General features: G+C 42.8%; 1 protein-coding gene across 1 annotated transcript; it reads right to left on the bottom strand.

Moving 5' to 3' along the window:
- Nucleotides 1-6,574: 6,574 nt before the first annotated feature.
- On the bottom strand, nt 6,575-23,900 carry CSAD (cysteine sulfinic acid decarboxylase). Its single transcript, XM_023729116.1, has 15 exons — nt 23,804-23,900; nt 23,410-23,546; nt 22,646-22,772; nt 22,470-22,560; nt 21,986-22,092; nt 21,433-21,548; nt 20,648-20,727; nt 20,291-20,345; nt 10,021-10,137; nt 9,880-9,944; nt 9,506-9,587; nt 8,843-9,042; nt 8,564-8,615; nt 8,345-8,434; nt 6,575-7,313 (listed from the first exon to the last, which is right to left on the bottom strand). Exons 2-15 carry the CDS (start codon nt 23,533-23,535, stop codon nt 7,140-7,142), a joined length of 1,482 nt encoding a protein of 493 aa, XP_023584884.1. The 5' UTR covers nt 23,536-23,546; nt 23,804-23,900; the 3' UTR covers nt 6,575-7,139.
- Nucleotides 23,901-25,356: the final 1,456 nt, after the last annotated feature.

Below are 25,356 nucleotides of genomic sequence, written 5' to 3'. Positions count from 1 at the left end.
CCAGAGCCCCCTTCCCATAGCACACACTCCACTTTTCTGGAACACAGACCTCAAATGGGCATTTCAGCCATGTCCAATCATCCTTCCCACTCCAAAAGAGCTATTTCATTCCATCTCTCTCCCCATCATCCATCTCCAAGTCTGCAGATCTGCCTGGTCAGCCCTGGTCTACTGCAATTTCCTCCTGTTAACTTGGAGAATTAGTCCTCATCACATCAAAGGCCATTCTTTCTCTTCTCACCTTTTCAAACACTTTATCCCTTTGATGATCTCCATGCATCATCTCCTTCTTTCTCTTCTCTATCAGATTGTTCCCATCAGCATCTAGATAGGCTCCTTTACTATCTCCCAACTATATCCCTTTTCTTCATCCCATGTCCTCTGCTGTCCCACTTCTAAGCTAACTGTCATAGTCAAATTTCCTGAAAGAAGTTTTCTGGGCTCAATCTCACTAGTTTCTCACTTTTAATCATGGGTCTACAACGGGGCGTCTCCATATTTTAGTATGGATTCTTAACCAGACTCTTATCGTTTTCTGTCATTTCCCTTCCCACTACTATATGACAAATCAATGTGTATTGTTGAAAAACATGCTATTTCCCATTCTATTTCATTCATCACTATTTTTTAATTAAAGATGTGTCAATGTTACCACAGGTAGTTAGTTCATTTATGCTGATACCTGTGTAGTAGTCCATTATATGCACATGCTACATTTTATATATGCCTTTACCTAGTGGTGGCGATCTAGCAAGGGACTGAGGGGGCAGGAGCTGCTTCTTAAGGTATATTTAATTTCACTAAGAACTACCAGGTGTCCTCCAGAAAGGCTACACCTGGAGCCATTTATACTCTCACCATGTAAGGGTGAGATGAGGATTCCCGTTTCCTGGTATTCTCAGAAGCATTAGGTATCTAACTTATTTTGCATATAAATAGCCATTTGTTCCAGTACCATTTGTTGAAAAGACTGTCCTTTCTCCACTGAATTGCCTTTGCACCTTTGTTAAAAATCAATTGATTGTATATGTGTGGGTCTATTTCTGTACTTCCATTTTTGTTCCATTGATCTATCTGCCTATATTTATGCCCATACCACACTATCTTGATTACTGTAGCTTTACAATAAATCTTGAAATCAAGTAGTATAAGTCTACCGACTTTTTTCTTTTTCAAAGTTGGTTTCCTGTTCAGTCTAGTTAGAGGTTTATTGCTATTGATCTTCTCAAAGAACCAGCTTTTGTTTCATTGAGCTTCTTTAGTTTTTTCTTTTTTCATTGACTTCTGCTTTAATCTTTATTATTTCATTTCTTCTGCTTACTTGGTTTAATTTGCTCTTCATTTTCTAACTTCTTAAGGTGGAAACTGAGGACATTGATTTTAGACTTTTCTTCTTTTCTGATATAAGTGTTCAGTGCTATACATTTTCCTCTAAGTACTGCTTCAGTTTCATCCCATAAATTTTGATGTTGTTTTTATTTTTATTTAGTTCAGAATACTTTCTACAGTACTGCTTCAGCTTCATCCCATAAATTTTGATGTTGTTTTTATTTTTATTTAGTTCAAGATACTTCCTACTTTCCCTTTTAAATTCTTCCTTGATTCATGGGTCATTTAGAAGTATGTTCTTTAAGATTTCATATACTTTGGGATTGTCAAGATATTGTTCTGTTACTGATTTCTAATTTAAACCATTTTGGTCAGAGAATATAGTTTGTATAATTCGAATCTTGTAAAACTTATTGAGACTTTTTTTATTGCCCAGAATATGGTACCAAATATGAATATGATATGAAAACCAGAAAAAGACATTACAAGAAAACTACAGACCAATATCCTTCATAACACAGATGCAAACATTCTTAACAAATCATAGAAAATTGCATCTACCAATACGGAAAAAGATTATACATCATGATTAAGTGGGGTTTACCCCAGGAATTCAAGGTTGGTTTAATTTTCAAAACTTAATCACGTAATTCAACATATTAACAGACTAAAAAGAAAAACCATACTATCATCTCAATAGATGCAGAAAAGACATTAGATAAAATCTAAAATCCATTCCTGATAAAAACTCTAAGCAAACTAGGAATAGAAGGGAACTTTCTCAACCTGATAAAGATTATCTATTAAAAAAATCTATAGCTGTAAACACCTATATTTAAAAAAGAAGTAAGACTGCAAATCAATAAACTAAGCTTCCACTTTGTTGCTGTTGTTAGCTGCTGTCAAGCTGGTTCTAACTCATGGCATTGAAGACACTGGAAAAAGAAGAGTAAAGTAAAGCAAGCAGAAGGAAGGAGTTAATAAAGACTGAGCAGAAATTAATGAGATACAGAATTTTAAAAAATAGAGAAAAATCAATGAAACCAATAGGTGGCTCTTTGAAAAGATCAATAAAACATTCCACTGGTTGTTCTAGCCACCGATATTAGGCAGTAGTGTTGCTGTTCCCTTCTGCCAGTGAAGATAGACTTGAATGTTACATATGCCAGATATTGACACTAGGATTTTCTTTGGGGGAGAGATTTTAAACTACAAATTCAGTTTCCTTAATAAATAAGGACTATTCAGGTTAGCTATTTCTTCCTAAGTTTTGATAGTTTATGTCTTTCAAAAAAAATTTATCCATTTCATCTAAGTTGTGGAATTTATTGACATAAACATGTTTCCTTATTATCCTTTTAGTGTTTGTAGTGTTGTCACCTCTCTCATTCCCGATACTGATGATTTGTATCTTCTCTCTTTCTTCTACCTCCAGTTGACATTAAAAGCACATCAACACCTGAGCTAACTTTAAGACTTATGTGGTTATAACAAAAAGTTAAAAATAACATACTACAAACTAAGGAAATACGTAAGCTAATTATGTTGGTACCAGAGAATTTGCTAAAAATGAACTCCAGAAATACTTTCAAAACTAGGCCATCAGACTGACTGGATCCCTCTAACATGTAGAAACTGGCTCCCAATAACTGACAAAATACCAGTGTAGAAAAAAAAGCACAAAATCAGGTTATCTTGTCCAAAGGACTAGTAGACCACATGAACCACAGCCTCCACCAGTCTGAGCCCAGAAGAACTAGATGTTTCCCGGCTACCACCACTGACCGCTCTGAAAGGGATTACAATACAGGGTCCTGGACAGAGCAGGAGAAAAACGTAGAACAAAATTCATATTCACAAATAAGACCAGACTTACTGGTCTGACAGAGACTGGAGGAACCCCTGAGACTATGGCCCCCGGACACCCTTCAAACTCAGAACTGAAGCCACTCCCAAAGTTCACCTTTCAGCCAAAGATTAGACAATAACACACATGAGGAACGTGCTTCTTAGATCAGTCAAGTATATGAGACCAAATGGGCAACACTTGCCCAAAACCAAAGGCAGGAAGGTACAGGAAGACTGGATGAATGGAAATGGGGACCCTAGGGTGAAAGGGGGAGAGTGCTGACACATTGCAGGGATTAGAACAAATGTCATAAAACAATTTGTGTATAAATTTTTGAATGAGAAACTAATCTGCTCCGTAAACTTTCACCTAAAGCACAATAAAAAAAAAAAAAAAAATCAGGTTATCTTCCATTCTCTTTGCTGCCAGTGTGCTAGCTTCCCAGGAATATCACTTCCCCCTTTAACGCTCTGGCTTTTCACTTCCATTAGCACAGCAAATGGCACAGCCTTAGTGGCACAAATGTTTATGATTAGACACTGGGCTGCTAACTGAAAAGCTGGTGGTTTGAACCCATTCAGATGTTCCCCAGAAGAAAGTCCTGGCGATCTGCTCCTGAAGGGTCATAGCCATGAAAACTCTATGAAACGCAGTTCTACTCTGAAACACATGCGGTTCCTAAGAGTCAGAATCAACTCATTGGCAATTGATTACTGGTTAAGTACCTGACACCATTTTAAGAGGCAGCAATACAAAATCTCTGCCCTCAGAGAGCTTACATTCTAGTTGGGTGAGACGGAAAATTTAAAAATAAGTAAAATATACAGTATGCCAAATACTTATATGAGGAAAACAGGGCAGCTTAAGGGATAGCGGTGCAGGAACAGGAAATTCAAATGTAATTTTAAATAGAATAGTTAGGAAGGCTTCACTGAGGAGGTCACATCAGAATGAAGATCTGAAGCAAGCAGTGCAAATGGATGAACATTCCAGGCAAAAGTGGACAGCAGGGGCGTGGCTCAGTTGAAGGATAAAACCAAAACCAAACCTGTCAAGTGACAGACACCCCATAAGACCCATTGCCATGGAATCGATTCCAACTTATAGCGACGCTATAGGACAGAGAAGAACTGTTCCATAGGGTTTCCAAGGAGTGGCTGGTGGATTCGAACTTCCGACCTTTTGGTTAGCAGCCATAGCATGTCGTAGCTCTTAACCGCTGCACCATTAGGGCCCCAGCGACCCTATAGGACAGGGTAAAACTGCCCCATAGTTTTTCCAAGGCTGTAAAACTTTATGGTAGCAGACTGCCATATCTTTCTTCCACGGAGTGGCTGTGGTTTTAAACCACCAACCTTTTGGTTAGCAGCCGAGCACTTGGCCACCGTGCCACCAGGGCTCTAATTGAAGGATGACTGGAGTTAAATCTTACTTTGAGGGCAGGGAAAGGGATTACACATAGCAGGAGTTCAGTAAATGTTGATGGAAGAGAGGGAGGGAGAGACAGACATTTGAATCCAGAGGTTTTGAGGTTGAATTTTGGGAACAGAAGAAAAGCAACAAGTTTTACGAACTTGGGAAAAAAAACAGGTGATTAAGTGATTTTATGTCCTGTGTTTCTGGCCTTCTCTTAAAAATATTTCTCAAATGGAGATGGTTCAAAGAATTTGAAGAGTTTGTTTTTGTTTTTACTTGCTGGCTTTGCTTTGGGTTGAAACTAAGAATTTTTCTTGTTTGTTTTCTTTTTTACTGTATTTGACACATTTTTAGGCATACAGAATCATTTAAGATTAGGGCTTGAAGTTCAAATTATGAATATTCCCAAAACAATTTTATTTTTTGATAGAAATTAAAATACCATTTATAATAAGAATAACAAGTTTATAAAGGAATTATGAATAGAAAGGCTTCTTTTCCCCATATGGTCAAGAGAATTGGGTCTGTGATTTGGATGTTCTTTTCCTATGGTTTGTACAGTCTGTATTTGCCTCTTCAAATAGGTTTGGATGACTTTTACGTGACCACTTTATTGTTTTCATAAGTGATATTTTTAGGAACTGGAAATAACAAAAAGTTCTGGTAGGCTTGTCCGTAATAGTTTGTGTAGCTAAATGCCTCTTTCCCAAAAAGTGACAGAGAAGGAATACCAGCCCAGGATTTTAAGTGTTCAGTGGATGTTTTATGTAAGACAGTAGTGAGACCAGAGGATATAACAGTAGTTTAGCTGCTGGTTTTGTTTCTGTTTTTAACTTGGCTTCTATTGTTTTAATCACAGAAGGAAAATTTTTGTGCATATGTGTATATGTAAGGATTTTTCAAGAATGATAAATGGACCAGGCTCTGCTCTCAAGATACAATCAGTGCCCACTTTGTTTTCAATATTACTAAAGTATAATTAATTTTAGAGTGACTTCACTTTTGGTCTTTGCCTTTCCACTAAAGATTATTGGGAAAAACATTCTTCCCATCTTTAACCTCTCTTACACTACACCCCTTCTTTTTTTTTTTCATAAAGAGAAAGCTGCATTCTCCATTGTCTGGTTGAGCTTAAAGATAACAAACTTCAAAACATTCCAACAAAATATAATTGAACTTTTTATTATTTTCCTCTTACAAAAGTAATGCATAGTCATTACACAATAAAAGAGAGGAGCACAAAAGATAGAAAGAAGTAGATTTAAAAATTGCCCATTATCCCATTCCAGAGAAAACTAGTATCATTTTGCAATATTTCATTAGTCTTTTCCTATGTATTGTTTTGTTTGCTTGTTTTTATTGTGCTTTAAGGTGAAAGTTTACAGAGAAAATTAGTTTCTCATTCAATAATTTATTCACAAAGTGTTTCACGACATTGGTTGCAATCCCCACAATGTGTCAGCACTCTCCTCGGTTCCACCCTGACTTCCCCGTACCCATTTGTCTGGTATTCCTGCTCCTTCCTGCCTTCTCATCTTTGCTTTGGGGCAAATACTGCCCTTTTAGTCTCGTACAGTTGATTGTTCTAAGGAGTACTTTCCTTACGGGTGTCATTGTTTATTTTAGAGGCGTGTCTCTTATTTGGCTGAAAGGAGATCTCTGGAAGTAGCTTCAGATACTAGTTAGAAGGGTGACTTAGGGCCATAGACTCAGGGGCTCCTCCACTCTATCAGACCAGTAAATCTGGTCTTTCTTATGAATTTGGATTTTGTTCTACATTTTTCTCCCGCTCTGTCCAGGACCCTCTACTCTACTGTAACCCTGGTCAGAGTGGTTGGTAGTGGTAGCTGGGCACCATCTAGTTCTTCTGGTCTCAGGCTAGTGGATGCTACAGTTCCTGTGGGCCATTAGTCCTTTGAACTAACTGCTTCCTTAAGTCTTTGGTTTTCTTCACTCTCCTTTGCTCCAGACGAGAACAGACCAATAGTTGTATATTAGATGGCTACTCTTAAGTTTTAATACCCTAGACACTACTCACCAAAGTAGGATGTAGAACATTGACTTTATAAGCTATGTGATGCCAATTGACCTAGACGTCCCCATCCTATGTTTTCGAACACAGTTCAGATATTACTGTATATAAAATCTTATATCTAGCTTTCTCAACATTATATTAAAGGCATTTTTTTCCTCAATCAATAAAAATCCTCTTTATAAACATTAATTTTAAGTGCAGAATAATGTTTTATCATATGGATATACTATGGTTTTTTTTTAAATATATATTCTCTGTTACTTTGAAAACCCTATGGAGCAGTTCTACTCTATATACATGGGGTAGCCATGAGTCAGAATCACCTCAATGGCAACTAACAATAACAATATCGAATATTTAGTAGAGGACTTAGCGGATTAATGCATACCAACATTGTTAGGGCCACTTTGCTTTCCAGAAAGGAAAAGTTGTTTTTGAGAACACAGGAAGGGAATACAGAGAGAGACTCGGTGAGGGGTGGTATTAAGGCCAGCAGGAGAAGGGAGAGGCTCACAGGTCCTGGCCTAGCCGTTCCAGCTCATCCAGGAGGAAGTCCATATCGGCTTTGGTCAGCATGGGGTTGGCCACAATCATGCGGAAGAAGTTGGCCCGGGCCCCATGGGGCTGGTAGCCAATCATCATGGAGCCCTTCTTCACCATGCGTTCCTTAAGCACTGGGGCCACCTGTGGGAATGCAGCCTGGGGTCAGGTGAGGGGTGACTGGTTTCCTGGCTAGCCCTGTTAGCCCAAGATGTTTTCCCTCCCTATCCAGCCACCTTCCTGAGGAAGCCCTCATTGCTCAGAACCTGACCATGGCCCCAGTTTACCTTTTGGCCACATCCAACCTGCTTAGCCTGCTGTTGTTATTGTTGTTAGCTGCTGTTGAGTTGGCCCCTAACCACTGTGGATCTGACCGTTGTGATCCACAGGGTTTTCACTGCCTGATTTTCAGAAGCAGATGGCTATTTTACCTGCTTTTCTCCCAATCTCTCCTATCTCCAAGAGATGTCATTTCCTGCCATATTCTGACTTTTCCCTGATTCCCAACATTGCCTTGGGTCTAGTTCCAAGCCTTAGTCATCCTTAACACCTTTTCCACTTTCTTAATTCCTAGATTTTTCACCTGTACCCTATGATCTAACATGTAATTTATAAAGCTGCCTCGAACACAGTGGTTTCAAATAGGTACTCCTCATTTTCTGAAATAACATTAAAATCTCCTTAAGGACAAGAAAATGTTTGTCCTTTTGGATTATCTGCAGCACCTAGTACTGATCTATACTTAGGGACCAAGACATGACATTCTCCTTGCCTCTAGGAAGCAAGGCTTGACTGGCCTTACTGAGTTGTTTTGTCCCCAGCATCAATGAGTAAAGCACTTCGGTGATCTTTCTGCCTCACATCTCTGTCCTGGGGCCTGAGCTCCCAGCAAAGGCCCAACACAGAGGTCTGTGTACTGCAAACTGGTGACTTCTCCTATAATGCCCCTCTGTTATTCTTTCCATAAACGTACCTTGTTCCCCACCTCCCTACCACTGTAAAAAAGAGAAGTTAGTGTTTTCTCCCAGTCCACATCCCCACCTCAGAAGCAAGGGACCAGCAAAGGGAACTGCCATAACATTCAAGGCCAGCAGGGGGTAGAAGCGCATCAGTGACATCAGTTCCCGGAAAACAGGTTACACAGAGCCCGTGTAACCCGGGAAAAGAAAGCCTACCTTAGCCAGCTTTTCACTGTAATCAGGGCTCTCCTGTTTCCCCCGCAGGCTGGGGGGCACGAACCAGAAACACACGTTGATAAACTCAGGCTGGGAAGAATGAGAAAGGGGAAGACGTGAGCTGAGGAAGGGAGACCATTTTCTCTCTCACTGCCCCTACTTCCTCCATCAGGCCTTTGGTGTGTGGGATAGGCTGGCACGGGGGGCATCGTGTCATACCTCCATGACCAACTCAAATCCTTCCCTCTTCTTTATTTCCTCCACCAGGTACCTGTAAACAAATAGAGAGAAATCACAGATGGAGGAGAAAAGACAGAAACAGAAGATATATAGAAAAAATAGTTGGGTGGATAGATATGTAGACACCCACAGAGAATGGAGAATGAGCCACAGTCACCAAAAGAGAGGTGCGGGGTGTAGGGGTAACCCTGAAAGCAGGAAAGGAGGGAGGGGGACAGACCTCGAGGTTGGAGGACTGGGACCCCTCCCCACTCCTACCGAGCAAGGGCAAAGGCCCGGTCAACACGCTGCTCCAGCCCCAGCCCGCCCTGTGCCTTCCACATGAGCCACAGCTTCAGACAGTCCACGCGGCGGCCACACTGCACCACCTTGTCTCCCGTGTCCAGAGCCACATCGTAGAACTTGTCCTGCTGGAACAGGTAGCTGGCCTGGGACCCATGGCAGCGCTTAAGCAGGTTCTGTGCAGGGTTGGGGAGACTGTCAGACCCCATCGTCTCCACCAACGCTTTCCTCTAGGGCTGCATCCCATTTTCTCAGCTCAGTTCACCCATTTCTTTCCCTGGAACTGGGCAGCACTGATGAGATGGCTGCCAGCTGACTCAAACTCCTTCCTCTGATTTTTTCCCAACACCCAGAGTTCTTCCCAAACTCTACGCAGGATCCGTCCTGTTGCAACTTCAAGCTGGAAACTTTTTCCTTTGCGTGAAGAAAGGCCACTGAGGGAGGGACGAAGCCCAATATGGGGGATTAGGGTGGCTGCAGACATTCAGCTTGAGATGGGATGGTAAAGAGAACACAGCAGGGCCTGGGCCTTCTCTAAGGTGGGGTAAGGGAAAAAGACAGAGCTCCAGAGTGACAGGTGGGGCTGAGACAGGGTCGGGGCCAAGCCAGGGGCTGGGGTTGGGGCAGAGGCAGTCCTACCGAAGTATCTTGGAGAAGAAGAGCTGAGCACTGCAGGCCTGCTGTGAGGAGCTTGTGGGGATTCCAGGCCACAGAGTTAGCCCTGGGATGGAGCACAGCAAAGTTAGAACAGCTGGCTCCTCTTCAAGCTGCCCAACCAGAAACCCCCTTCCTCTTCCAGATCTCCAGTGAAAGAGCTTTAGTCTCACCTCTACCCCACCAGTCAGGAAGACGTCCCATGTCTGAGCTCTGACCTCCCAGCCCCAATCAACCATCTCTCTAATGACTCCCACCTGCCCCCTTCCCCCACCCTTATCCTAAGCTCCCTAGTCTATGATTATTCCCTGGATCAAGGATTTGAAGAAGGGATTCGGGGAGAAGAAGGCCATATCCACCTCTGGATTCCAGCCAGGAGACGCTTGTGTGTCTGTGACAGCAGGACACTCCCACCCCAGGCGGCCTGTGAAGCAGGAGGAACAACATGGGCCTCGGCCTCAGCTCAGTCCATCCCACCCCCAGACCCAAGTCCTACTCACATCCACGTGCAGCCACAGCCCGTGACGCTGGCACACATCAGCAATTGCCTCTAGGGGGTCAAAGGCCCCCAGCACGGTGGTTCCAGAGGTGGCACTGACCAAGAATGGCACGGCACCCTGTGGCAAAGATGCAGAGGAGAGAAACAGACCATGGGGTCATCTCAAAAGCTACTCAGAGCCTAGTGCTGGGCCCCAGCTCTAAGCTATTTGCATGTCTGACCTGAGCCCATTTCAACATCACAACAATATGGTATTGTCCCCTTTAATTTGCAGGCAGGGACAAAGGGATTCAGAAGTATTAAGAAACTTGCACGAACAAAAGAATGAAGTTGGACCCATACCTCACACCATATGTGAAAATTAACTCAAAATGGATCAAAGACCTAAATATAAGAACTAAAACAATAAAATTCTTAGAACAAAACATAGGAGTAATGCTTCGGGATCTACTTTTTAACAATAGATTCTTAGGTATGACCCCAAAAACACAAGCAACAAAAGACAAAACAGATAAATTGAACCTCATCAGAATGACAAACTTTTGTACACTGAAGGACTTTTTCAACAAAGTGAAGAGATAACCTACAGATTGGGAGAAGATATTTGGGAAACATGTTATCTGATAATAGTTTAATCCAGACTATATAAAGAACTTCTAGAACTCAACAACAAGAAGACCCTATTTAAAAATGGCCAAAAAGTGGAACTGTCCATAAACAGATGAATGGATAAACAAAATGTGGTATATACACACAACGGGCTACTACTCAGCCATAAAAATGAAGTCCTGATACATACCACAACATGGATGAACCCTGAAAACATCATGCTGAATGAAACAAGTCAGTCACAAAAGGACAAATACTGTATGATCTCACTTAAATGAAATAAATATATAGAAACCAAAAAATTATTAGCGGTTACCAGGGGCAGGAAAGAAGGGAATGGGGGAGTTTGTGCTTAGAGGGCACTGAGTTTGTGTTAAAGGTGGTGGAATGATTTGGAAAAGGATACTAAGAATGGTTGCACAACTTGAAGAATATAATTGTACATGCAGAAATCGTTGAGATGGTGTATCTTTTGTTATGTACATTTTCACCACAGTAAAAAAAAGGGAGGCCAAATCGCTTGAACAGATATTTCACCAAAGAAGATATACAAATGGCCAATAAGCACATGAAAAGATGTTCAACGTCATTAGCCAATAGGAAAACACAAATCAAAACCACAGTGAGATACCACTTCATCCCCACTAGACGGCTATTATCAGAAAAATGAAAAACAATTGAGTGTTGATGAGGATGTGGAGAAATTGACACCCTCATCCATTGCTAGCAGGATTGTAAAATGGTGTATCCTCTATGGAAAACAGTATGGTGGTTCCTCAAAAAGTTAAACATACCCCCAGATGCCTTGTTAACCCAGAACTAAAACCATTCCCGAAGCCCACTCTTCAGACAAAGATTAGACTGGACTATAAAACATAAAATAATACTGGTGAAGAGTGTGCTGCTTAGTTCAAGCAGATACACGAGACCAAATGGACGGCTCCTGTCCAGAGGCAGGATGAGAAGGCAGGAAGGGACAGGAACTGGTTGAATGGACACAAGAAACCCGGGGTAGAAAGGTGGAGTGTGCTGTAACATTATAGGGATTGTGACAAGTGTCACATAACAATATGTGTATAAATTTTTGTATGAGAAATTAACTTGAGCTGTAAAGTTTCAGCTACAGCACAAAAAGAAAAAAAAAAAGTTAAACATAGAACTATCACATGACCCAGCAATTTCATTCCTAGGTATATAACCAAAAGAAATGAAAGCCGGGACTCAAAATAGATAGCTGTACACCAATGTTTATTGCAGCTTATTCATAACAGCCAAAAGGTAGAAACAACCTAAGTATTCAAGAGATGACTGGGTGGACAGAATATGCATACAATGGAATATTATTCAGCTATAAAGAGAAATGAAGTTTTGATACATGCTATGACATGGATGAACCTTGAAAACACGGTGAGTGAAATAAGTCTGACACAAATGGACAAATATTATATGATCCCACTTACATGAAATATCCAGAATAGGCAAATGCATACAGACCAAAGTTGTTTAGTGGTTAATGGACTGGTTGTTGTTAGGCGCTGTCGAGTCGGTTCTGATTCATACTGACCCTATACGACAGAGCAGAACTGCCCCATAGGGTTTCTAAGGAGCGACTGGTGGATTTGAACTGCCGACCTTTTGGTTAGCAGCAGAAATCTTAACCACTATGCCACCAGGGTTCCACTGTAGGCAAAAGGGGACAGCAGGGACATGCCTCAGTTGAAGGATAAAACGAAAACCAAACCTGTTGAGTGATAGTCGGGCTGTGAGCGCAAGGAGATGGGGCGGTATTATGTAAGGGGTACCAAGTTTCTGTCAAGGGTGATGAAGAAAAACTGCAACTACACAGTGGTGATGGTTGTACAACATGAGAAATGTAAATAATGTCACTGAATTGTACGTGTAAAAATGGAAGAAATGGCAAATGTTTTGTTATACATATTTTATCACACACACAAAAAAAAGATAAAAAAGAAACTTGCCCCAGGCAGAAGGCAGCAGAGATGGGATTTAAACCCAGATCTGTCTGATGGTCTAATCCAAAGCTTATGACCCTTCAAAAAATTTTAATTTCTTACTAGAACAACAAAATGCTTTTGAAAAAAAATTCTGTTTCTAATAAGATTAAGCAGAGATTGAATTAGTTTAAAAAAAAAAAAAAAAAGCTACCACAAAGAAAAATCCAGTCCAAGATGACATCACCGATGAATTCTGTCAAACATTTAAAGAAGACTTACATAATGGCAAATTTTAACAAACTCTTCCACAAAATAGAAGAGGAAGGAACACCTTCAACCTCATTTTCTGAGGCCAGTATTATTACCGATACCAAAACCTGACAAAAACATTACAAGAAAACTACGGATCAGTATCTCTCATAGATGCAAAAACCTCCAACAAAACACTAGCAAACCGAATCCAGCGACATATAAAAAGGATTATACACCATGACAAAGTGGGATTTATCCCAGAAGTGCAAAGTTGGTTTAACACCCAAAAATCAATTAATATAACACATTATATCTATAAGATCGAAGACAAAAACCACATGATAATCCCAATAGCTGCAGAAAAAATATGACAAAATCCAACATTCCTTCATGATAAAAACACTCAAGAAACTAGAAACAGAAGAGAATTTCAGTTTGATAAAGCACATGTACAAAAAGCCCACAGCCAACATCATACTTAATGATGAAAGACTGAATGCCTTTTATCAGAAACTAAGACAAGGATCCACCACTTGTCTGTCAGTTTGTCATACTGTGGTGGCTTGCATGCTGCTGTAATGCTAGGAAGCTATGCCACTGGTATTTCAAATACCAGCAGGGTCACCCATGGTGGACTGGTTTTAGCAGAGCTTCCAGACTAAGACAAACTAGGAAGAAGGACTTGGCAATCTACTTCTAAAAAAAATTAGCAGAGTGAAAACCTTATGAATAGCAGCGGAACACTGTCTGATGTAGTGCCAGGAGATGAGCCCCTCAGGTTGGAAGGCACTCAAAATACGACTGGGGAAGAGCTGCCTCCTCAAACTAGAGTCAATCTTAATGACGTGGATGGAGTAAAGCTTTCGGGACCTTCATTTGCTGATGTGGCATGACTCAAGAGAAGAAACAGCTGCAAACATCCATTAATAATTGAAACACGGAATGTATGAAGTATGAATCTAGGAAAACGGGAGGTCATCAAAAATGAAATTGGAACACATATCCTAGGCATTGAGCTGAAATGGACTGGAACTGGCCATTCTGAATCAGACAATCATATGGTCTACTATGCTGGGAATGACAAATTGAAGAGGAGTGGCATCACATCATCAAAAATAATGTATTAAGATCTATCCTGAAGCAGGAGAAAGGTGGGGTGCAGAACTCAAATTCTAGTAAGAAGACCAGAGTAAATGGTCTGACTGAGACTGGAGGAACCCTGGAAAGCAAGGCCTCTGAATTCTCTATCAGCCCAGAACTAAAACAATTTCCAAGGCCAACTCTTCAGACAGGGACTGGACTGGCCTGTGGGACATAAAGTGATACTCATGAGGAGTGTGCCTCTTAGCTTAAGTAGATACAAAAGACTAAATGGGCATCTTCTGTCTGGAGGTGAGATGGGAAGGCAGAGAGGGTTAGAAGCTGGTTGAATGGACATGGGGAATCAAGGGTGGAAAGGAGGAGTGTGCTGTCGCAGTATGGGGCAAACAATTAGGGTCACATAACAATGTATGTATAAATTTTTGTACGGGATACAAATTTGAAATGTAAACTTCATTTAAACTTCAACAATAAAAAAGAAAAAAAAAGATCTAACCTGAGGTACAATGCTGTTAGTGATAGGATAATACCCATATGCCTCTAAGGAAGGCCAGTTAATATAACTATTATTCAAATTACACAGTACATTGACAGGAACTATCAAAAATTCAATCTGGATTCAGAAGAGGACGGAAAAAGGGTATCAGTGCTGATGTCAGATGGAAGTTGGCTGAAAGCAGAGAATACCAGAAGATGTATACTTGTGTTGTCTTGACTATGCAAAAGCATTCAACTGTGTGGGTCATAACAAATTATGGATAACGTTGAGAAGAATGGGAATTCTAGGATACTTAACTGTGCTCATCAGGAACCTGTACATAGACCAAGAGGCAGTCATTCAAATAGAACAAGGGGATATTGCATGGTTTAAAAGGAAAGGTGTGTGTCAGGGTTGTATGCTTTCACCATATTTATTCAATCTGTATGTTGAGAAAATAATCCAAGAAGCTGAACTATATTAAGAAGAACATGGCATCAGGATTGGAGGAAGACTCATTAACAACCTGCAATATGTAGATGACACACCCTTGCCTGCTGAAAGTGAAGAGGACTTGAAGCACTTACTGATGAAGATCAAAGACTACAACTTTCAGTACGGATTATACCTCAACATAAAGAAGACAGAAATCATCATAACTGGACCAATAAGCAACATTATGATAAATGGAGAAAATACTGAAGTTGTCAAGGATTTCATTTTACCTGGATCCACAAATCAACGCCCGTGGAAACAGCAGTCAAGAAATCAAAGGACATATTTCATTGGGCAAATCTGCTGAAAAGACTTCTTTCAAGTGTTAAAAAGAAAACATGTCACTTTGAGGACTAAGATGTGCCTGACCCAAGCCATGGTATTTTTAATTGCCTCATATACATGTGAAAGCTGGAAATAAGGAAGACCGAAGAAGAATTGATGCCTTTGAATTATGGTGTTGGCAAAGAATACTGAATATACCATGGACTGCCAGAAGAATGAACAAATCTGTCTTCTAAGAAGTACAGACAGGATGCTCCTTAGAAGGGAGGATGACAAGACTTCGTCTTACCCACTTTGGACATGTTATCAGGAAGCACCAGTCCCTAGAGAAGGACATCACACTTGGTAGAGGATCAGTGAAAAAGAGGAAGCCCCGCAATGAGACGGACTGAGACAATGGCTGCAACGATGGGATCAAACAAAGCAAAGATTGTGAGGATGGTGCAGGACTGGGCAGTGTTTCATTCTGTTGTACACAGGGTCGCTATGAGTTTGAACTGACTCGATGGCACCTAACAACAAAAGGATGACTATAATCAACCAGACAGACGTTATGGATTAAACTGACTCCCTGCAAAGTATGTACTAGAATCCTAGCCCCTAACTATACCTATGGATGTAATATCGTTTGTGAATAGTATTTTCTGTTATGCTAATAAGGCCATTAATATAGGGTGTATCCTAAACCTAATCATTTCTGAGTTATAAAAAGAGCAGATTAGACACAGAAACAAGCACAAACAGAGGAAAGACAGATGCCATGTGAAGGTCATGAAGACTGACAAGGAAATCAAGGAGCGCCAAGGCTACAGAAGCTGAAACAAGAATCCTTCCCCAGAGCTGACAGAGGGTGAGCCTTCCCCTCTAGCCGGTGCCTTGAATTTGGACTTCCAGCTTCCTAAACAGTGAGAAAACAAATTTCTGTTCTTTAAAGCCAACCCATTCGTCGTATTTCTGTTATATCAGCACTAAGAAACTCAGAAAACAGATAATAACAAGTGCTGATGAAAATGTGGGGAAATTACAACTCTTAAAAACTACTGATAAGATTGTAAACTGGTGTACCTACTATGGAAAACAGTCTGGCAGTTTCTCAATAGATTAAATATAGAGTTACCATATGACCAAGCAATTCCATCCTGGCTATATACCCCAGAGAAATGAAAACATGCGTTCACACAAACACTTGTACATGAATGTTCATAATATCATTATTCTTGATATTCAAAAAGTGGAAACAACCCAAATGTCCATCAACTGATGCATGGATAAATAAAATGTGGTATGTCTATATAATGAAATATCTATCCATAAAAAGGAATGAAGTATTGATACATACAACATGGATGAATCTTGAAAACATTGTTTTCAAGCATAAGTGGATATTATATGAAAGAAACCTGTCACAAAAGACCACTTATAATATGAATCCATTTATATGAAATGTTCAGAACAGGCAAATCCATAGAGACAAAAGTAGATTAGCGATTTCCTAGAGCTGGAGAGAAATATGGAGTTGGGCTGCAAGGTACAGGGTTTCTTTTTGTGTGTGTGTGTGCTTTAAGTCAAAGTTTACAAGTTAGTTTCTTATACAAAAATTTATACACATATTGTTATGTGACCCTAGTTGCTCTCCCTATACTGTGACAATACACTTCCTCTCCACCTAATTTCCCATGTCCATTCAACCAATTCCTGACCCTCTCTGCCTTCTCATCCTGCCTCTGGACAGGAGCTGTCCATTTAGTCTCCGTATCTACTTGAGCTAAGCAGCACACTCCTCACAAGTATCATTTTATGCCCCATAGTCCAGTCTAATTTTTGTCTTACGAGTTGGCCTCAGGAATGGTTTTTCAGTTAGCAGAGAGCCCAGGGGCCATGTCTTCTGGGGTCCCTCCAGTCTCAAACCATTAAGTCTGGTCTTTCTACTAGAATTTGAGTCCTGCACCCCACTTTTTCTCCTGCTCCTTCAGGGACTCTCTGTTGTGTTCCCTGTCAGGGCAGTCATTGGTGGTAGCCAGGCACCATCTAGTTCTTCTGATCTCAGGCTGATAAAGTCTCTGGCTTATGTGACCCTTTCTGTCTCTTGGACTAGTATTTTTCTTGTGTCTTTGGTGTTCTTCATTCTCCTTTGCTCCGGTGGGCTGGGACCAATTGATGCATCTTAGATGGCCACTCACTAGCTTTTAAGATTCCAGATGCCACTCACCAAAGCGGGATGCAGAACATTTTCTTAATAAACTTTGTTAATTGACCTAGATGTCCCCTGAAAGCATGGTCCCCAGGCCCCCACCCCGCTACTCTGTCACTCGAAGTGTTTGGGTGTATTCAGGAAACTTCTTAGCTTTGATTTAGTCCAGTTGTCCTTCCCTTCACCTAAGATAATTCTTGTCTACTATCTAGTTAGTTAATACCCCTCTCCCTCCCTCCCCACTCTTGTAACCATCAAAGAATGCTTTCTTCTGTGTTTAAACCTTTTCTTGAGTTCTTAGAATAGTGGTCTTATGTATTTGTCCTTTTGTGACTGACTAAATTTACTCAGCCTAATGCCTTCCAGATTCCTCCATGTTATCAGATGTTTCACTGATTCATCATAGTTCTTTATTGTTGTGTAGTATTCCATTGTTTAAATATACTATAATTTATCCATTCATGCGTTGATGGGCACCTACGTTGTTTCCATCTTTTTGCTATCGTGAACAGTGCTGCAGTGAACGTGGGTGTGCATATACCTATTCGTGTGACAGCTCTTATTTCTCTAGGATATATTCCAAGGAGCGGAATAGCTGGATCATACTGTACTTCTATTTCTAGCTTTTTAAGGAAGCGTTAAATTGATTTCCAAAGTGGTTGTACCATTTTACATTCCCACCAACAGGGTTTCTTTTTATGGTGATGAAAATGCTCTAAAATGGACTGTGCTGATGGTTGCACAGCTCTGTGAACATACTAAAATCATTGCACTGTACACTTTAAACGGGTGAATTATATGGTATGTGAATCATATCTCAAGAAAGCTGTTACCAAAAGAAGTTTATACAATAAGAAGTGGAACTCCACTATTTTAATTGCTGCCCATTCTGTTGCTCAGAGGTAACATCTATATATAAACTTTTCTAAATAACAAAAACAGGCTCATACTGTCCATTCTATATTGCAACTTACAATATATACTTTATATAGAAGACATCTTTATGTTAGTATAAATATTCCTATCTTATTCTTTTTAACGGCTATGCAGTAGTCCAATAATAACAACAGCAGCAGCAGCAATGGAAGTTAATATTTATATAGTGCTTCTATGCGCCAGGCACTGTTTTAAGTGCTTTACATATATTAATTCATGTTATCCTTACAACAGCTCTATGTGGTAACGTTGACATTATGCCCATTTTACAGAGGAAGAAACTGAGATACACACAAAAACCCAAAGCTGCTGCCGTCAAGTCAATTCCGACTCATAGCCACCCTACAGAACAGAGTAGAACTGCCCCATAGGGTTTCCAAGGAGTGGCTGGTGGATTTGAACAGCCAGTCTTTTGGTTAGCAGCCAAGCTCTTAACCACTGTGCACCAGGGCTTCAAGACAAAGAGATATACCATAATTTATCTACTGATGGACCTTTTTTTTTTAAATTTTACACGTTGCTCCAGTAAACATTCTCGTGCGCAGAATCACACACACTTGTGACAACAATTTATAGCACAAATCCCTAGCTGTGGAACTCCTGAGTCAGTTGATAGATACATTTAAAAAAAATGTATGTTGTCGTTGTTAGCTACTGTTGAGTCGGACCCCAACTCACAGCAACCCCATGTGTTGGCAGAGGAGAACTGCTCCATAGGGATTGCTATGAGTTGGGGGCCGACTCGACAGCAGCTAACAACAACATACAATTTTTTAAATGTATCTATCCACCGACTCAGGAGTTCCACTGCTAGGGATTTATGCTATAAATTATCATCACAAATGTGTATAATTCTGTGCATTTAAGGAGCTGCTGGGTGGGTTTGAACCAACACCTTTAGGTTAGCAGCCAATCACAAACTACTTTCACCACCCAGGCTCCTTAAAAAATTATATTAAAAAAACCCATTGCCGTCAAGTCAATTGCGACTCATGGCAACCCCACGTGTTGACAGAGTAGAAATGCTCCATAGCGTTTTTCCTTCACTGTACTTTTTAGGCCTTTCTTCCATGGTGCTGCTGGGTGGGTTCAAACTGCCAACCTTTCGGTTAGCAGACAAGCACAAACCACTTATGCCAATTGCCCTCCAAGATGGTTGCGGCATTTTACTTTTCCCTAATGTGGAGGAGAATGCTAGTGCCTCCACATTTCCCACAGCTCAAAGCTTGCACTCTTTACCACTGCCCTACCATCCTCCTCAGCATCTCCCTGCATGTGGAAACTTCCACACGGTACTTCAGGCCCCCAACACCTGCCTGTGGTGCTACCTGGGACTCCACTCAGTGACTCGGGCTTGCCTCTCAGACTCCGATCCTGCCTGTGTATCTCAGAGTCCCTGAAAGCAGCCCAGAGAGTCCTCGCCCCTCAGACTCCTAGGGAGCACTCCAGCCCACAGGGGAGACAGGCATGGAGATCAAGAAGAGGGATGAAGGGAGCTGTTATGGATTAAAATGTGTCCCCCAAAATACGTGCTGTAAATCCTAAACCCTATACCTGTGGTTATAACCCCATTTGGGAATGGTTTTTGTTATGGTAATGAGGCAGTATTAGTGTAAGGGTGTCTTAGATCAATCTCTTTTGAGATATAAAAGAGCAGATTAAGCAAGCAAGCAAGCACAAATGGAGAGGAAAATACATGCCACATAAATGTCAAGGACCTTCCCCTAGAGTGGACAGAGAGAGAGCGAGCCTTCCCTTAGAGCCAGTGTGCTGAATTCAGACTTCTAGGCTTCTAAACTGTGAAAGAAAGAAAAAATTCTGTTCATTAAAGCCAGCCACTCGTGGTATATCTGTTACAGCAGCACTAGATAACCAAGACAGGTGCCTCAAGTTGGGAGAACCCAAACAAAGCTCTAAGAAAGGGATGGAGGGGCCCTGCCCCACTGCCCAGCACCCCTCGCCCACTCACCTCAGCTTCGGCCAGGCTGATCTGCCTCTCCAGATCCTCAGGGATCATTTTCCCTCTGGAAAAGAAAATTGAGAGCATAGAGAAGCAACAGATTCTCTAGGCCAGGAGGGGGAACTGTTGAATAGGGTAAGGCAGAGTTAGCAATGCAGAGGCCCTAATGCTGGCTTTTCCCTAAAGGGGCAAAACAGATCTCAGGGGACAGGGTGGGAGACACTAGGGGCAGGAGTGGTAATTCTTCAGGAAATGAGAGGGAAGACAAGTTCACCAGGTTATGGGCCTGAGGCCAGAGCATTCTGGCAGCAGGCAGGTACACTGTGAGATGCTGGGTCAGAGTCACATGGACAGAAGGACCTTCACCTCTCATCCACCTTGACCACTCGGACACTGTCAGTGCCAAGTCCCAGAAAAGCAGCTCCCTTCTTGATGGAGTAGTGACACTGTAGAGGAAGGCAGAGGGCAGGTTAGGATGACGTGGACCAGGGGCCAGAGGGCAGGGAGGATGAGGAGGAGAGGGACCGATAAAGTGTGAGCTGCAATTGATGGGATCCTGTACACCAGGGCTTCTCAAATATTAATATGCACACTGATCACCTAGGTGTCTTGTTAAAATGCAGATTCAGAGTCAGCAGATCTGGGGTGTGGCCTGAGATTCTGCATTTCTAACGAGCTCCTCCTCAAAAAAAAAAAGAAACCTGTTGCTGGTTGCCGTGGAGTCAATTCTGACCCACAACAACCCTGTAGGACAGAGTAGAACTGCCCCATAGGATTTCCAAGGAGCAGCTGGTGGATTTGAACTGTTGACCTTTTTGATTAGCAGCTGAGCTCTTAACCACTGTGCCACCAGGGCTCTCAGGTGATACCAATGCTACTGGCCCATGGACCACACTTTTGAGTATCAAGGGTGTAGACTGTGTTTACTGGACCTGTTTCTCCCTACCCCACCCCTAAACAGAAGGCAAAGTGAATAGGAGCTAAAGTTCACTCAGCCTCCTTAACTGGAAGGAAGCATATCTGTCCGGCAGGGAAGGCAGGCTGGTCTCAGAGGAGATGGGTGGGGCAGGCAGAGGACCTGAGGGGTCTCTGACTCAGCTGGCTAGAGGTTGGAATCAAGAGCCCAAGGTTGTGCTGTGCCTCCTTCCCACCTCCTTCGACGTGAAGAGGGCCAGGGGTGGCAGTGCCCGGAGGCCCCTCTGCTTGCAATCTGGGTAGCGCTGATAGCGGGCCAGGTTCACAGCATATATGTTGGAGATGGAGCCACCTGTTGCAGGAAGACGTAGTGGCAAGAGGGAGGGGCAGTGGGTCAAAGCTGGAGCTTGCCTCTCCCTGCCCCTCCGCCCAGAAGAGCTGACCAAAGAAGAGGGATAACTGGCTCTCAGGCCACGGCTAGGCTCTATGAAGGGCAAAGGGATAACCAGCACAGCTCCAGGATCCTCCCCACTACCCCCTCCACATCCTGGGCTGCTCTCAGGAGAAAGCCCCCACCAGAGGTAGCAGGCACTACAGCACTGATCCCAGGGACTGTTAGGCAAACATGAGGATAAAGGGGGCTGGGCAGTCTCCTCCCTGGTCTGGCCAGGACCCAGCTGGAAAGGCAACAAAGAATTACCCTGCCCTGACAGCTGTTCAAGCAAGAGAATGTGGGGGATGCAGAACCTTTAAAAAGGCTAAGGAAAGGGTTCCCTGCTTCTCACATACCAGGGCAGAAGACCCCATCCCCAGAGCTCCATCCCACCAGGGCCCGGAGTTTCCTCAGCACCTCCTCTTCCATGAGTACAAACACGGGAGCAATTTCATATGTGTACCTGCCAGAAAAAGGAACGATGAGAAAGGGACAGAAGACAGGGAAGGGCTGCAGGTCAGTCCCTTAACTCTAAAGAGGAGCCAAAGAAAGGGGGTGGTGAGAATGAGGAGGGGAAGGGTCCAGAGAGGGGAACAAGTTGTTGACAAAGAACCAGTAAAGCAAGAATGAGAAAACAGGTGGGATAGAAGAAGGTAGTTAGCACCAAGCAGGTGAAGTATAGTCACAAATGCCCACTAGGAGGCCAACAAGACATTCCCAGGAAGCAGTACAGAAGAGAGAGAGAAGGAAAAAAAAATCTCCTCCCCTACCCAGGAAGGCACTTCTCTCTCTCTCATCAAATCCTTTGATGTGGTGGGGAGGGGCCGTGGGATGACTCACTGGCTGGTGTTGAGGCTCTCAGTGATAATCCGTCCAGCAAGAGAGTGGGGATCCAACCCTGAAAACAGCTGGTTGAAGAACCGAGGGTGACCTGGAGGAGGGGCGTAGGACAGGGAGTTCAGAGTTGAACTGGGTACAAACCCCAGAGATTCCTCCCACCAGATCCCAGGACCCACAGGTCTTCACGCTGTAATGAATCACAGTCCGGCACCGCTCCAAGATCTGCTCCTGCGACTCCCCCTGGCTCCGCAGCTCCAAATCCAGCAGCTGTTTTAGCTCCTCTGGCTCCTTCCACTCACAGACCTCGGAGGAGAAGAGGGAGACTCGGGGGTATCCAAACCCACAGACTGGCTGCCTGAACCACATCTCAATAGACACAACACACAACCAACTTACACCAGAAACATTAACTTAGGCCCCAAACACCCTTTGAACTCAGCACTGAAGTCACTCCTGAGGTTCACCCTTCAGCCAAAGATTAGACAGGTCCATAGAACAAACAATAATACAAGTAGCTCAACCACGTATACCACACTAAATGGGCACACCAGCCCAGGGGCAAGGACGAGAAGGAAGGAGGGCACAGGAAAGCTAAACAAACGGAAATGGGGAACCCAAGGTTGAGAAGGGGTGAGTGTTGATACATTGCAGGGTTGGCAACCAATGTCACAAAACAATTATGTGTATTAATTGCTTAATTAGAAACTAATTTGCTCTAAAGCACAATAAAAAAAAAAATCAACTTAAGAATATTTTCAAAGCAACACATGAGCAAGCGTAAATACAGTGAGACCCAGTATCTAAATTCCTAAGGCATACAGTGAGCCAATGATGAATTCTGAGTAGACGCCTTCTCAAAGGAAGGAAGGTCTGAGCCAGGTTTTGAAAGGGAAAGGGAAGGTTTGATGGGGAGGAAGAGGAGGAGGGAGAAATTACCCACCTTCTCACAGGCGCTGGTCCCTTTCCGAATGGCCTCATCCACAATGATCCTAAACACATCCCATAGCAGGGCTTCTGTGGCCACGGGGTCCCCATCAAGGGAGGAGAGTGGTTTTAAGTCAGCCATCAGGACAAAATCTGTGAGCAGAACAGGTATTCTTCCCTCCTTTGCCTGTATACCCTACCTGGACCTAGCCAGCAAGAACCCCAACCCCTCAATAGGCCTAAGGCCCCAGTCTGGCAGCTCAGTCCCAACCTTCACTGCACAGAAAGGGAAAGTGAGAAGGTCCAGCGAAAAAACCAGTGGAAATAGGTAGGAGAGAAGAGGATAGTTAGCACTAAGCAAGTGAATTACAGTGTCCACCACCCACCTAATGCGAAGACAAGAGGCTTACCTTTCTGCGCAGGTCTCTGTTCAGGTGAGCTGGAGACAGAGTACACAATTAGCTTTTCAAAAGAGCAGGACCAGAACAGCAGAGGGAGTGGGGTATAGGCAGCAGTCACGTGGCCATGATATCACTTCCCATGACCCTTGCCCTAAAGAGAACTTAGATTTGGGACAGAGATAACAGGCTGAGATAAGTCTCCTGAATAATTAGCTGAAGGGGAACTGAGATAAAGTTAAAGGTAAAAACACATGCTACATTATATTAACCTCAGGGTTGAAAGGCATGGAGAGCAAGCAGGGAAGAGATAACTCCCACTGTGAATCAAAAGGCCCAGGGTAGAGACATGGGTGATGTCTGGCCAGGAGCCAAGCACAGTGGAGGCGGGATCTGGGGGCTGAGGGGGTAGAGGGCTGGTGAGAGACCAGCAGCAGAGGTAAAATGGTCAGGCAGGCCTCAGGGGCCAGTCTCTTTTGCATCCCAACTCTCAGAGTTTTTTCCAGAAAGGGTCTGATTTCTAAAGCACTGTATTACAGCAGGAAGGAAAGGATATACTGAGGAAGCATTTTGTTAAACAAGCATAGCCCTGTGCCTTGCAAACTGAAAGTGCTCGTTAAACTAGAGTTGTTGTTTTGAAGTGAGCACCAACTGTGTTCATGACACTGTGCTGGGGACTTAGGAAGCCTCCCTGTCCCACTGGAAAGATACAGATGCATGTGCAACAGTTGTGGACCAGGGCATGACGGGATGCCGAACCTAAGTGCTATCAGGACTCAGGAATGGAGGAGACTGACGGAGGCTGAAGACTGGGGAAGACCTGCCGTGGGACTGGAGCTGAATCTTGGAAGTGGGTAGGAGAAATGGGACAGGTGAAAGGGAAGAGGGAGGTGCATTCAGGGCCAGCGGAAAGGAATACCACGGGCTTACACTGAGAATGAGTAGGGCTTGTTTTGAGGTCAGTGAAGCTATCAACTGGCTGGAGTGGAGGGTCTGCATAGGGTGATATGGGAGTACAGATGGGGTGGATAGAGCTGCACAAGATTATGGGGAGCCTTGAGGACCAGCCAGGCCAAAGGATCTGAATTTTATCCTGCAGAAAATGGGAAGTCACTGAAAGATTCCATGGCAAGGAGTAATGTGATGAAACTGCTGCTCTCACAACCAGTTTAGCAGAAGAATTAACAGGCTGTTGTGGTAAACCAGGCAAGAGGTATCCACAATTGAATAAGGGTGGTGTTGGCAGGAAAGGACAGATATAAGAATCTGCAGGTTTGTTCACTCACTGGGTTACAATGAATTCAACAACTATGGAGGAGAAGGAAGAATCAAAGATGACCCTAGGGTTTGAGGTCTGAGTGACTGGAAAAATGATGGTGCCCCTAAAAGAAACAGGGAAATAGAAAGGGGACGCTGGTTTGAAAATAAAAGTTATTTCTTAGATATACTGCATTAAGACTCATCCAAGTGGAGGCCTCTTGGGACTACAGATACTCACATGGGAGGTCAGGCCCAGAGCTCTAATGAGATGCTAGAGTGGAAAGCAAATACCAGAGTTAAGGTAT

The sequence above is a fragment of the Trichechus manatus genome, unplaced genomic scaffold (genome assembly GCF_000243295.1).
Source record: "Trichechus manatus latirostris isolate Lorelei unplaced genomic scaffold, TriManLat1.0 scaffold00027, whole genome shotgun sequence".
Classification (NCBI taxonomy): domain Eukaryota; kingdom Metazoa; phylum Chordata; class Mammalia; order Sirenia; family Trichechidae; genus Trichechus; species Trichechus manatus.
The sequence above is the reverse complement of the archived record's forward strand: the minus strand, read 5'-3'. Positions and strand labels throughout refer to the sequence as shown.

Excerpts from the sequence above, each read along its gene's own strand:
- CSAD (XM_023729116.1), bottom strand. The coding sequence starts at position 23,535 with ATGGCTGACTTAAAACCACTCTCCTCCCTTGATGGGGACCCCGTGGCC. Across the intron at positions 10,138-20,290 it reads TCAGCCTGGCCGAAGCTGAG|GGTGCCGTGCCATTCTTGGT; the intron begins GTGAGTGGGCGA and ends TCTTTGCCACAG. Across the intron at positions 8,435-8,563 it reads GATTTGAGTTGGTCATGGAG|CCTGAGTTTATCAACGTGTG; the intron begins GTATGACACGAT and ends CATTCTTCCCAG.